General features: G+C 39.3%; 1 protein-coding gene across 1 annotated transcript in view; it reads right to left on the bottom strand.

Moving 5' to 3' along the window:
• The window catches only part of cdkal1 (CDK5 regulatory subunit associated protein 1-like 1), a 224,619-nt gene that overhangs the window by 14,836 nt on the left and 193,921 nt on the right, over positions 1–15,862 (bottom strand). The window contains exon 13 of the mRNA XM_083525620.1: positions 889–972. Coding sequence (XP_083381746.1) covers positions 889–972 — 84 coding nt within the window. The remainder of the gene's footprint in view (positions 1–888; positions 973–15,862) is intronic.

The following is a 15,862-nucleotide window of genomic DNA, read 5'->3' as shown; positions in this document are numbered from 1 at the left end:
CTTAGTCACTAATGCTACATCCACAGCAATCCTGATCAATTTGAAAAATGCATTTTTTATTTTAAAAACACTGTCTGGGAATTTCATGTAAAAAAAAAAAGAAGAATGTATAGACTATTAGCTAATAGGTAATCTAAGAAATGTTGGGAATATAGGGAAAATTAAGTACATAAGAACTTTTGGGGAATATCAAATATGGATAAGAATGAATAAGAAAAAATATAGAACTGGAAATATGGGAAACGTTGAGAATGAATACAGGGAATTAACGCAGGAACTATTAGGAAATGGGAAATAGACAAGGATCTAGAGTTGCACCTGTGAGAAACCCAAGACTATAAAGTTTTGTTTTTAAATGAAAAGAATACACACAAAAAACAACATGCCATAGATTTTGAATATTTACATTTTTCACAGTACGTGTACAGTATATTGGTTTGTTCCTCTTACACCTCACAAATGTTCCAACAGAAAGTTAATAAAGGAAGTTATACATTTACCTCTGCCACTGGAGATTTCTTTAGTAAAAGGTTACCTATTAATGCTCCTTACAATCAAATTCATCATATAAAAATTAATCAATCAATCAATCAATCAATAAACTGATCGTGCAAGTTCTAAGGTTTTAACGTGTCTCTAGTTGACTGTAATGGTAGAAAATTCTAGAAACCCCTTTTTAAGTTTTTAAGCAGGTTAAAGCTGCAGCTGTGGATCATACACTCCACTACATAATTTAGACATTTGATTTAAATGAAGATTAATTGTTTTAGGTGAGATGCACCAATCTTGGTCTGACGTCACAGTAACTACGGAAACACACTCAACAGCCGTGCTTAACTAGCTTTGCTTGTAAAGGTCTCTAGGTAGATATAATGGTGAATTCTTTACCTGCTCGTAGAATTTGTTGTGGGCGACGTAGTACTGAGCGTCAAATGATTCCTCGGTGACCAACACGCTCTGCCTCTCTCCAACCTGCAGAAAAAAAAGAACAGAAATACTCCTGGTGTTTAATGTAAATGCCCCTATTATAAATACACATCATTTATCATCACATAATCTATGGGACTTTCAGTTCATTTAATAACATCTCCCGAGATCAAGGTACATTTTCAGCTTTCAACAGATACATGGAACTGCACATGTATGTTTATCATTAAAACACAAATGAGAAAAAAAAAGTTTTTTAAATGAAGAAACATACTAAAACTACCGATTATCTTTGTTTAAAGCATTATAAGAGATATACGCAAGATTTGATGGGAAACAGTCCAAAATTTGGCGTATGTTGGAAATATTGGAGAAAAGATTATATAGGAAGTATTACCAATGGAAAAATAAATAGATTAATAATGGATGGATAATAGATGGAATAATGATAAAATAAGAGGAATAAGGGAACTGGATACTATAATATAAAAGAAAAAAACAATTATAAGAAAGGTGTTCATGAAGTTTATGAATGTGTTTTTCCTGCGTGTATAATTCTGTGTGTGTGTGTGTGTGTGTGTGTGTGTGTGTGTGTGTGTGTGTGTGTAGATGAAACCTATTTTCATTCTGTATATTTTTATTTAATGTAGATGTACAGCTTAAGCGATAGCTCTCTGGGTTCGATTTAACTCTGGCCATAAACATGTGCTTTATTAGAGGGGAAAAAAGTGCCATTCAGGTGTAGGGTTGAAGCTGTGTTAACCCTTAATAGCAGAGAGGGACAGAGGGGGAAAGGGGGGGGTATTAAATAGATAGATAGATAGATAGATAGATAGATAGAGAGAGAGAGAGAGAGAGAGAGAGAGAGAGAGAGAGAGAGAAAAAGGGGGAGGGGGGCACAAACAAGAGAGAGAGAGAAAGAGAGAGAGAGAGAGAGAGAGAGAGAGAGAGAGAGGAAAAGGGGGAGGGGGGCACAAACACAAGAGAGAGAGAGAGAGAGAGAGAGAGAGAGAGAGAGAGAGAGAGAGAAAATGTCATCATTAAGACGTGTCAATTTAAAAATAAGATAACAGGAGAGACATGTCTAGACTGACACCACACTGATCATTTGTTTTTATGATGAAGGGAATGATTTTGTAAAAAAAAAAATATATAGAAAAGCACAAAGGAAATGAGAGTTGTGTCCAAAAGCATTGGCCTTCTGTAAACCTTGGAGTGTTTTTCACGCAATCAAAACATTATATCCTCACTGACGAGCCAATTAACAGCACCAGTTACACGGCAGGCAAAATGGGTTGGCATGGCAACTAAATTTGGTATTGTTAGTGTTCTATTAGTTTTCAGAAGTGTGTGTGTGTGTGTGTGTTGCAGTCCTTTACTGTGTCACAAATACAAATCTGTTGTTCCTTAAAAAAAAAGTAAACATCCCCTAAAAATGTGATTACTTAATCATTTTAAAGTGAAAATAGACAAAGAAAAAAAGTAAATAATCGTGCCACAAATATCTATATTTTTTAATCAGAGTGTCCTAACAATCATGACCTAAAGAGACACAGCCAACACTAGAGCACAGGGAGTATGCTGGAGGGGAAGATCTTGAATGGGCTGCTCTAGAGCTCTGACCTCAACCCTACTGAACACCTTTAGGATGAAATGGAACACTAACTGCACCCCAGTCCTCCTCACGTACATCATTTTATATTTTATATTATATATATTTATATTTAAAAAATGAAGAGAATATCTGGGAATTTAGGAAGATTAGTACAGTGGATTTTCTCCAAAAATAAGCATTTGTAGAAAATGCAAAAAAATAGTTAATTATGAGGAATACTGGGAATTTGTGGGAAGAACAGTATATGGGTAATATTTATAGAATATATAAAATACTGGAAAATAAATACATGAATACAGAAAAAAAGAGGGAATTGTGTGGAATAAAAAATCTAAAGAACAATGGATAAATGGGAATATGAGACAAACTTGGGTGTATCTGTTGTATGTGCTAAAATAAATTTTTGGATATGAAAATGCAGGGGAAATACTGGGAAATAATTATGTAATCCGACTGTTGTGTTGTCAATCAATCAATCAATCAATCAATCAATCATTCTTTCTCTCTTTCTTTCTTTCTTTCTTTCTTTCTTTCTTTCTTTCTCTTTCTTTCTTTCTTTCTTTCTTTCTTTCTTTCTTTCTTTCTCTTTCTTTCTTTCTTTCTTTCTTTCTTTCTTTCTTTCTTTCTTTCTTTCTTTGAAGAATTCCTGAGGCAGGTGTGTAGTAAAACAGCAGCAGGTGGTGTAAATACATCAACCTGTGGTGTGATAGTTTACGAGATGCTCTGCTTTGATGAAGTCAGAAAGAGAAATGCATGAACTTTGAGGGGCTGCAGGGCACGTCATCTCACGTGTCTTTTTTTTTTTAATGTCACATCTCAACTCTGTGCCTAAAAGACACGCTGGTACAATGGACTTATCATGGATTGAGAGCTGGCGAAGATGTAAACATAAATATGCAAAAATGTTAAACTCTGCACACATTGCAGCAACTGAACAGAATGAATCACAGTGAAAGGCAGATAAAAACACACCTGTGCTACAAAGTATTTTTTATCTTGTACCTGTTTGGACAATAATGATGTCACAGTTTCAAAGATATTTTGATGAAAAGTGCACTAAACCGTGCTGCAAAAAAACCTTGGAAAATTACCATTAATGCACTGCCAATACACTTGGAGGGGCGTGACCACTGAAATTTCTAATAAAATGTGTAATTTGCAATGTGAATCTGAACAAAACAACCCCAAATTAAAAACGGAACTTTTAAAAATAGAAAGCTGAGTGCATTTATAACCTTTTATTGTTAGATTAAAAAGTATAGCACACTGTTAGCAATAGTGGAGTCCAATAGCATCTATTTGACCTTTGCCCCACCCACATGTTCCATTTCTGAATGGAAAAGATTTTGACAATGACACACACACACACACACACACACACACACACACACACACACACACACACACAGTTTTTCTAATGCAATGTTAAGTATAAAGATTTTGTAGCAAATGTAATCAAGTGTGCTCATTAGCATATTACACCACGCCCACTCATATCAGCAAGGTGATGTTTAATGAGTGGGGGTTTAAGCTAACATGTGGTTTGAACAGTATTATACAGATCTTATCAGGTACATTTTACTCCCAATCAGCCCACTGCAAAATAAAATCATTGTTACTGTAGCAACCACAAAAGAATACAATATAATATTCATTAAATAATAATAAATAATTTTTTATGAAAAGAAGAAAACAGTGTGCAGTGTGCAATATACAACAGGTTTACTGGTGGCACTATTTTGTGTTCTGTGTATTTGTCGTACACTGTCTTGTGTTGTCTTTGCACTGTTTGCACAGGTTGTCCTTAGCCCCGTGTTGTATGTAGCGCCAGGGTTCAGGAGGAACGTTGTTTCATTTCACTGTGTAGTGCATCAGCTATATATGGTTGCAATGACAATAAAAGCTTCTCAACTTGACTAGTAGACATTTAAAAGAAAAAGAACATAATTCATCACTTAGCAAAATCACACGTCACCTGTGTGATATTTTATATAAAATATAACATCTAGCGTGTGAGAGTTAATAAGGTGTGTGTAAGATAATAATACAGCTGTACTGCTGGGGTAATTATTAAGATAAATACAAGAGCAAATAAAGCTATATTAAAATCTTAAAATCAGTTGAGTATCACTCAGACAGACAAATACAAAGAGAGAGAGACTTAAGAGAAAAGAAAGAAAGGGCAAGATGTACACAAAGAGAGATGTGTAGAAATATAGACAAAAACACCAGAGATGGTGGTAGTAGACAGAGAGGAATTGAGACAGTAAAAAGAGAGACAGACAGAGAAAGCTCAAGAATTTTAGAGACACCTAGACATGTACACTAAGCAAGAGAAGTAAGAGACAGGCAGAAACAGACAAAGAAAATGGCAAGAGACAGGCAGGGAGAGACAGACAAAGACATACAGACAGACAAGCAGAATAACTAAGACAAAAGCAGAAACAGAAGAAGTGTTGAAGAGAAAGACAGACTGAGACAGACAAAGGAAATCAGACAGACAGACAGAAAGAAAGTCAGGGACATAACCAGAGATATTTAAGATAGAAAAGAGACAACCAGAGAGAGTGAGACAGAGAGAGAGGGGGAGAGAGAGAGACAGAGAGAGAGAAAGGGGGAGAGAGAGACAGATGGATAGACAGACAGACAGAGGTCCAGCTCTAACGGTGTGTAATTAGCATAACAAAAGAGAAGCAGCACTCAAGTCCCTCGCCACTGGGCTCCTCATCTCATTAACAGCAGCTGAATAACAATTACCCAGCCCTCTGTCAGTGTGTGTGTGTGTGTGTGCGTGTGTGTGTGTGCGCGCATGTGTGTGCGTGTGTGTGTGCATGTGTGAGGCCTTGGCACAGCAATAATGCCTTTTTCATCTCAAGAAATATGGTCTAATAGTGTACCAGGACAATGCTACACCTAAACCCCACCTTTATTCAACACTACACCTAAACCCCACCTTTAACTAACACCACACCTAAACCCCACCTTTAACTAACACCACACCTAAACCCCACCTTTAACTAACACTACACCTAAACCCCACCTTTAGCACTACACCTAAACCCCACCTTTATTTGACACTACACCTAAACCCCACCTTTAACTAACGCCACACCTAAACCCCACCTTTAACTAACACCACACCTAAACCCCACCTTTAACTAACACTACACCTAAACCCCACCTTCATTTAACACTACACCTAAACCCCACCTTCATTTAACACTATTCCTAAACCCCACCTTCATTTAACACTACACCTAAACCCCACCTTTAACTAACACTACACCTAAACCCCACCTTTAACTAACACTACACCTAAACCCCACCTTCATTTAACACTACACCCTAAACCCCACCTTCATTTAACACTACACCTAAACCCCACCTTCATTTAACACTACTCCTAAACCCCACCTTTATTTAACACTACTCCTAAACCCCTCCTTCATTTGATGCGTAGGTACGAGGATGAAAAGACCTCTTTATGCTACATGAACAGACATTTCTCCTGAGAACCATTATACCCCCCTTTCTCTTCCCCCCACAAAGGAACTTAATGACACTTTAGTGCCTAAAATGTCCTCCACACTCTACTACCTGCTACTACCACTAACTACCGGCTTCCTCTCACTCATCCTTCGCTCATTTATTCTCCTATCCATCATTACTGATGCTCGCCAGCAAAGCCCACATTACACACACATTCAGTGTTTACAGGAGCAATTCTGAACTGATTCTGGATTCTGATTGGTTAGAAAATTGTTGATTCCTTTTTCCGACAGTAGTGCTGCTACACATCTCAGGTTTATATTCATCTATCCACAAATCTTTAATAAGGCTGGTTGATATATATCACATTACATACATCATGATAAAATTATCATTTAAAAAAAAAATATTTGCCAAATGACACTTACTGGAAGTAGCGGTTCATATTTTTTTAACTTAAAAATAAATAAATAAATAACAATAATAATTATAATTATATATATATATATCTTTTTCCATTTTCAGTGCCAATTATTTATTCTTTTAAACAAATGAAATGCTACATTTAAATATAAAATTGCTGCTTTTGTATGAAAGGAATAACACACTTTGGTGTATTGTGATTGCAAAATAATAAGCTACATGCTGTTAGCAGTAACTCCGCCCCTTTTAATCCACATTTAAATGCATCCCACTGAAACGGCAAGCTTGTTAGGCGCCACACTAACAACATGCAAATCGGTGTCCTAAATACGCCCTTGATCATTTGAATATTCATCCACCCCTCCTCCACACTACCCCCATTTCCCGCTTCTCTCACCACTCCTCCTGCCCTCCTCTTTTGCTTGAACTTGTTCAAGTTGCTTTGCATACTTAATTCCATATCTCCTGTTTGGACAGAGAAATTAAATCCGTCAAACATGAAAAGGAAATGAGGATGGATAATACATCAAAACAGGGACAATAAAAACACAAAAACAGAAAACGAAGCTAAGATGAGTGCACAGGATGAGTGCAATGTGAGAGCAGATAAGGCTGTGAGACATGGGTATAATCTGTGTACAGTGTGGTGTATCATGTAACAAATGATTGCTATAAACACAAAAGACACAAATGATGACGCACACTATTAGTTTAACTATTAGTTTTCCCAAACACATCCTGAAGTGTTTTATGCCCCTTATGTAACAGCAATTTGCTATTTAGGTTTATAGTTACGTTTAAATATACGCAAATTAATATTAGAATAGTTTATAAGTTAAAAGTTGAAAAAAATTAAATACAAAAAAGAAACATAAGAAAAAGCTGTTTGACTGACTCAGTGCACTGAAACTGGAGACATCTTCCATGACTGTTAAAGTAACATGCCTCCTTCCGGAAAACTCCACCATGTAAAATGAGTTTATATGTGGAGCGTGCACTGGTCACATCCCTGTGAATGGGCTGTTGCAGTAAAAACAATTACATATTACAAACAAATGAGGACATTCATTAGAAATAAACACCTTCCCTTCTGACCAATTACAATTCAGAATCCATCAGTGCTGTGGTGTTTTTTCCTGTTACCACGTGACATTGCCCTGTCAATCATAGTGAATGCTGTGAGATTTTTGGTGATTGTGTCAGAGAAAGCGTTGTTTGCTGTCGCTCTATAGGGAAGGATGACAGGAACAGAGCTGATCTGAGAAGTGAGAGGTGGCAGCTTCCCGGTGATCACAATTCAACTAGTCCTTAGATCCTTACGCTTTACTCCCAGACCATCAGCATGACAGACAGCACTTGACAGATCTGGATTAGAAATGATTTCGAACGTTATTGTTTGAACAAGCAGTCTTTGAGATCCAAATCTGGTTATGAAGAAAACCTTCAAAAGCTGATTATTTTCCTGTAACAAAGATATTTGAGCCCTTGCTTGAGTTGGATCAGCTTGGCTTGATTGAATAGCAGAACCGCACCAAATCTCAGCTCACCATCAAGACCCATGGCTTATTCAGAGCTGAAAGTGACCGTTAACACTGATTTGAAGCTTGTCAATGAAGTATATATTTCATTACTAGAAACTGAAGGCCATAGGGCACGATCTCCAGGAGTCCTGTGACCGACAGTGAAAACAATTGATTCCAGGATGTAACTGCACCACTGCAAACACATCTGATCTAAGTCAGCTTGAAGCCCCCCCCCCCCCCCCGTGATATAAGAGAATATGACGGGGGTGCCCGACATTTTGCCCTGAACCAATCAGTCCAGATCAGGAGCAGACAACACTAATAAAGCGTTGGAAAGCATTAAAGTCGAAGACTGAAGCAGATGCAGAATGATGGGGTCTGCACAGCAGAGACTCGGCTGATAAAAGGATTAACCGCTTCAGAGCTCGCTTTGGGGAAAAGAAGATATTTCTTGCTGGAGGGTGGGGTAGTACTCCTGTGCTTTTCCTTTCCCTTTTCCAAACTGATCTCCTCTCTTGCTTCCTGCGCCTTCGCTGTACTATCAGGCGCCCACGGGGTGAATTCCCCCTCGCGTTAAGACGAGTCCTTTCTAGAGGAATAATCAGAATCTCTTCGTCTCTCTCCTTGCCTAATGCACTAGTCATGCGCCCGGACTAACGTAAGGAGATTATCTTGGCAACAGCAAAGCTGTCGTCTAAACTCGTTAATTTAATCCCCTAATCCGCCCATAATTGGTGAGTTTGCAACCGACATTTCGCTGCACATTTGATATCAAGGAATATGAAAAAGACGGTAAATCCTTGAAGCCACACTAAAAGAGGCTTGAGCATTAGCGTTGGTTGCTAACAGCCGGGGCGCTTACCTGTGCTGTCTACAAGACCTTCTGCAGAATCTTCTCTGTCCAGGGGAACTTTTCTTTCTTTCTTTCTTTCTTTCTTTCTTTCTTTCTTTCTTTTTTTTTTTTTTTTTATTAGTTATTGACGTGGCCCAAGGGCATGGCTTTTCAAAGCTGACAATTAGCCATTTGATCTCGGTTCCTCCTGCGATGGGGCTTCACCAGTGTATTTGCAGACGAAGCCTGTGGGGCGAGGCTTTTCAAAGCGGCCTTTTCTTCTCGATAAGCTGAGCATATGATTTAAGAGAATCTCCACTTGTGCATTCATGTCGCTGATTTAAAACCAAGTTCCTTTACAGAGCAGCTAAACTGATTCAAATGAGAAGACTCTGAAGCAGAGAGGGTGGTGTGTGTGTGTGTGTGTGTGTGTGAATGAGTGACTGAGGCCACACTTAGAGATTTTTGAGAGTAAACAGCTGCTAGTTTTGAAGATGAGTAGGTTACTCAGTCAGGTTAGCATTTCCCAGACAAATTTCCAGAGCTATTATTCATACAAGCGGCTTTTCATCATGAATCCCGTGAGTAAGATATAATTTGACGCACTATGGGACGAACATTATTATAAGCATACACTAAAAACCAAGCTCACTTCCAGACACCAATTTCCTTAGCTTTTACCATGACCATATTTTATACACTGTTTGAGGAATAAAAGCTCAAGTTTTATTCCTTGTATAACAATTTGGCAACATTATATTTATTAGAGAATGGGAATTTTTTTATCCATAAACATTCGCAAAACAAGTGTTCTAACTGACAATATAGCAGACAGTATAGCAACAGACTTTCCCCTCACCAGCCTTTCTTAAATCTCCTAAACACCTTATAACCTTTTGTCCCTGTTGTGTTGTGGTAAACATTCATTCATTTTCTCCCGCTTATCCGTAATTCGGGTCGGCAGCAGTCTAAGCAGGCCCCCGCCTTCGACTGCTGCCCAATCCTCACAGCACCGTCCCTTACTGTCCCTCCTGCAGGTGGTGAGCCCACGGGAAGTGTGGTAAACATTGTTCTCTAAAACCCTCAAACGAGTTTTACCAAATTTTGGGAAACGTTGAGCAACAATGAAGAAGAGATGTCAATCATCATTTCTTGCACTAAGTTAAAAGGCAACTATCACTATTTAAATCAGCACAACATGAGGATAAACAGCCATAAGTCTGCAGGACGGAAAATCCTCAAACAACCTTCTCTTTCCTCACAAGAACCCTGGCCACTTCTGACTCATCAGACTTTATTTGTGAGTGTGTATGTTCTAGAGCTTTTGCTGTAAATCACTATGGAAGGCCTTGGCGTGTTGCCACGTCTGGTCTGTGTCTCTGCAAGCCCCCAGCTTGCCAATAATTCTCCTCCTTTTCATGCTCTTTCACTCCCTTTCTTTTTTCCCCTAAACAGCTAGTGTTTGTTCTTTCTTTCTCTCCCTCTCTCTCTTTTCCATCCCATCATTGCCAGGATTACAGTGGATGTTCCTTAAAAGAAACAAAGCCTTCTAGCCTTCATCTCTCTTTTTTCTTTAATTTCTCGGCCCGACCACAGCCGCTGTTTTCTTTCTGAATGCGTGCGCCTGTTTTTACAGTTTTCTTTGATGGGTTTCTTTCCTCAAAAAATTACATAAAATAAAATAAAAAGATCACAAGTCTTCCCCAGACCTCCTCTACGAGTCTCTATACGCATTTCTTACTTCTGGCATTCAGGCCTTTGTGTCCATGTATGAGGGTGAAGTTTTGTTTGCCCCGATGTATTCTGACAGTTTAATCATTCCTAACTCGCTAAAACAAAAGCCTTGGCGCAGGAACGCAGTCTTCTGTCTCGCTTGAACTCTGGTTTGAGTTTGCGTCTGCGTGTACGCATCATGATGATGCAATCTGTTGTCTTACAAATACACTTTGGCATGGAAACAGCATGATTGCAGATATCCTAATGGAAGCAGCATTGCAGGAATTGCAACATAAGTACTTTTTTTTTTTCCAAGATCATGTGTGTAAATTACCAGAATGTTTTACAGGTAAAATCCCAGGCCGGTTATTTTGCCCTTCCGGTTCACAGGAAACAAAAAAATTCTCTATAATACTGCATGATGTTTTTGGGTACCAAGAGAACTGTGAATTTGGTTCCTCTGTTGCTCAGGTACCACATAAGTCAAAGAGAGACATGTGGGTGAAGTCTGAAATAGTGACTGGTGACTTGTTTCTACCACACAGCATGGTGCAGTGATCCCAATAAAGTTTTTTCCTCTGATATCGAGCCCATTTTTCATTCCTAACATGTAATTCAGGTGAAATTCATATTTTCCCACTTATATTTAATCCCATTTGGTACACCATATCAATGCTTGTCTCCAATTGTTTTCATGTTCACTAATTCCTATAATCTGACCTCGATTTACATCAACTGCCATGAGTCCATACTGCTTTCCATTTTGTACCTACTGTTGGTAACTTGCTAAACCAAGACCTTGGCACAACTGCACTGTGTAGCTGCATTGCATTCTGGGTCTTTGACTCCAGTGTTTACCTCAACACTTAGGGGAAACATTGTGCGTTTTCCTTCCCACTGGATTTCTAAATAATCTGGCCATGGAAGCCACTGAAAAACACTGAGTGAGATAAGTTTTGTTTACAGGAGATAACAGTGAAACCTCATTACATATGTTTGAGATCTTAACTGTGCATGCAACGTTTCAGTGTTACGCACGAGTTCGAGCTCCTCATGAGAAAAATGAAAATACATCAAGATTTTTGTCTCAACGTGACTATAGCGGTTGTCTGGAAATCGGGTTATGCTGCAACACAATTGTGTAAAAATGAGATCTTGATAACATGTTAGCCATAAACAATACAGTACCAGTTTAGTGTTTATTATAATATCTAAGAGGTTGAAGTTACACAGTACAAATACAGAGATTCTGTGCTTGCACACTTTGAAATGATAGAAAAGTAAAAGACTTAAAAAGGAACTAAAGGTGTGTAACAGCCATGTCACACACACAGAATTTAACACAAGCCTTTCCAGTGTTAACACAATGTTTTACAGTTTCCTCCTCTTAGCTTAGCACAGCACAGCTCTTTTTCCAGCTTGGTCTATAAATCAGCCAGTGATCTAAGACTCAGAGATGTTTTAACACATCCTGTATGGCTAAAATTACAGTGTGGGAGAACTCAGGCACTCAGAGAGAGAGAGAGAGAGAGAGAGAGAGAGAGAGAGAGAGAGAGAGAGAAGAGAGAGAGAGAGAGAGAGAGAGAGAGAGAGAGAGAGAGAGAGAGAGAGAGAGAGAGATTGGAAAAAGAAATAAATCTGAGCTGAGGTGAGAATCTGCACAAAAACACATGTGAGTCCTTCCCCAAATGTAGATTACATAGAAATTCTTCAATATGCCACACTTTTTTTTTTCTTCCCTTAAATGACATCTGTATTACCAAATTCAGGGAGAATATTTTGAAAAAGGTTTCATAGCATTGGTATACTTTCTGCTCCAGAGTTAGTAGAGAAAAATGACTTAAGGCTTAATTGCCTGACTGAAGTCAAAAGTATGAAGTGAAATCTTTTTCTGCTTAAAATGGCCACCACAAAAATGTAATATATAGAAAGAAAAACCCAGATACATCTTTTTAAAAGTGCAAACTCAAGTTAAACTTTAAGTTATAGCTTGAGCTCTGACTGTTAAAGTGTGCTGACACTGGAGACTCCTTCATTATACAAGCACTTTACTGTGGATGAGTAATTCGTCAGAGCATTTTGTGGCCTGAATTCAGCAGTGCTTTGGTGGATTTTTTTTTTCCATCAAAATCAAAATGTCATGCTGAATTGGATTAAATCTCTTATTTGACATTTTATTTTTCTGCATTAAACACATTTCGAAATTGGCAGAATGATAGCTGGGGTTGAAATATCTTTTTTTTTTTATTTATTTAAAAGAAGCAAAAAGCAAACTGTTGTGTAGGAGAAATGTGGTGTGAAAGGTTCTCCCAGGCCTCTATGACTGATGACTGATAAGAAATGCGAACAAAAACGAAAAGCAAACACTCATACAGGTTCTATCCTGCTCTCAGTGCTCTCAAGAGGCGCTCCTGAAGAAAAGTGGAGCCACCTTATAACAACAAAGTCCAGTGCTCCGAGACAAACTTTCAAACAGCAGTTTAGGTATCAGAAGAGAGAGAGAGAGAGAGAGAGAGAGAGAGAGAGAGAGAGAGAGAGAGAGAGAGAGAGAGAGTTGACTCCTCGCTTTATACTGTAGCCTGAGTGAGAAACACAACGACGCAGATGAGGTCAAAGTTTTGGATTATTCTGTCTAGACGGCTTTTCATCTCACCGTGGAGGATTTAGTGTTCCTTCAGGCGAGGAGAAGTGCATAGGATGAAAGGACGGGGTTTTCCCCAAAGCTGGACTACAGACTAGCGCCTTGCAGGCTCCTCCTGGACCTCCTGCTCATCTGAAACATGGAGAACATTGCCAGAAGCACTGCACATCTCCTCAGAGTGTGTTCATGGCTTACAGCTCGCTGACTAACACGCTAGCTTTTGAATATGCAGGTTCACTCCAAGCCTGGAGGACGGCTGATCAACAAGTATTTATGGTTGGTTCAACTAAAGGTTGCGTTTGAAGATGTGCGTGTATGTGCAGTGGAGTTAAATGTGGCGAGTATGTTTCCAATAATTTTCCTGCTTAGCATCAACCTTTCCATACCACACACTCTCTATTCACCATCTCGACCACATAAACACCATCATATGGCTGTTTTCCAGACCACACAAACACCATCATGTGGGCGTGTCCCAGACCACACAAACACCATCATGTGGGCGTGTCCCAGACCACACAAACACCATCATGTGGCCGTGTCCCAGACCACACAAACACCATAGGTGGGCGTGTCCCAAACCACACAAACACCATACGGTGGGTGTTTCCCAGACCAGACAAACACCATAATATGGGCGTTTCATAGACCACACAAACACCATCATGTAGGCGTGTCCCAGACCACACAAACACCATAAGGTGGGCGTTTCCCAGACCAGACAAACACCGTCATATAGGCGTTTCCCAGACCACACAAACACCATAAGGTGGGCGTTTCCCAGACCAGACAAACACCGTCATATAGGCGTTTTCCAGACCACACAAACACCATAAGGTGGGCACTTCCCAGACCACACAAACACCATAAGGTGGGCAAGTCCCAGAACACTATCATGTGGGCATGTCCCAGAACACACAAACACCATCATGTGGGCATGTCCCAGAACACACAAACACCATCATGTGGGTGTGTCCCAGACCACACAAACACCATTAGGTATGTGTTTCCCAGACCAGACAAACACCGTCATATGGGCGTTTCCCAGACCACACAAAAACCATAAGGTGGGCGTTTTCCAGAACACACAAACACCATCATATTGGCGTTTCCCAGACCACACAAACACCATCAGGTGGGCGTTTCCCAGACCACACAAACACCATCAGGTGGGCGATTCCCAGACCACACAAACACCATCAGGTGGGCGATTCCCAGACCACACAAACACCATCATATGGCCGTTTCCCAGACCACACAAACAATATCATGTGGATGTGTCCCAAATTACACACTCTTTAGTCAATATAGAGACCACGTAAACACCATCATGTGGACATGTCCTAAACTACACACTCTCTAGTCACTATATAGACCACATAATCACCATTATGTGGGACCAAACAAAACTCTCTAGCCCTTATGCCACCATATTGGCCAAGTAAACACCATCATATGGGCATGCAGGCCACATTAACACTCATAATTCCACTGTGAGCATGTCCCAAACCACACCGTCTTCAGTCACTATATAAATCATAAACACCATCTCTAGTCACCGGATCGGCCAAATAAACACCATCAGGTGGGCGTGTCCCAAACCTCATATTCTCATATCGGCAACATAAACCCTGTTATTGTGACATGTCCCAAACCGTGCACTCTCTAATCACTATATAGGCCACACAAACACCATTATTGTACCCTTTCAAGCAAGTGTGGTTAAAGAAATAAGCAATCAGTACATACAAATAAACACCATATACATAATAATACATCAAATCAAAATGCAAAAGTAGAATAAAATGGAAAATATAAGATGGAGAGAGTGGAGTGGTTCAGTTGGTTTTCAGGGTGCTGAAGGAATAAAATGTCTCTTATGAATAAGCTGATGAATATTTTAGCTTCTCTCAGCTCTGCTGATCTTAAATCCTAAAATACACACACAAAAAAAAACAAATCTTACAAATATGCAAATGTACCCCCCTTTACATTTCATCCCCTGCTCCCTCCTTCTCTTTCCCCCTCTACAGCACAGCCCCCCCCCCCACACACACACAGCTGAAGCCATTAGAGCACATTTCCATATAAATTGTTGCACTGCTAAACAAGCTTGTGTTATTGCAGTGTAAAGTTGATTCGGAGGCGCAGCTGGTTTCTTTGACTTGCTGTAATTACGAGTGTGTGTGTGCGCATCGTGACTACTACAATCGTCTCGTTACTCACGCACATCAATTAGTGTCCCGTACACACACACACACACACACACACACACACACACACACACACACACACACACACACACACACACACACACAAAGGCATAATAGAGTGGATTACAGAGGCAACGGTAAAGAGAAAACCTTATTTCACACGTCACGCACGTAAATTAATGTTTCATAGTGTAAAAAAGTTTGTCGGGAATCGTCCGTTAAAGTTTCTACTCCACTTAATTACAGAACATCTTTGTTATTGCAGCTGTTACAGGAAGATTATTATTACAGTGAGCGTAACACAAACTGGAGGAAATTAACAAAACTATAGTGTACAAACAGCAGCAAGAACTGGAAAAGGGCAAATTACACAAACAAACAAACAAACAAACAAACAAACAAACAAACAAAAACTGAACTCTAGTAAAATTGAAATTAATAATCCGAACTAAACATAATAAAAAAATATCAGTAGGAAGTAAA

This window comes from Silurus aristotelis (genome assembly GCF_946808225.1).
Source record: "Silurus aristotelis genome assembly, chromosome: 1".
NCBI lineage: Eukaryota > Metazoa > Chordata > Actinopteri > Siluriformes > Siluridae > Silurus > Silurus aristotelis.
Note: the sequence above shows the minus strand (reverse complement) of the source record. Positions and strands in the feature narration are given on the sequence as shown.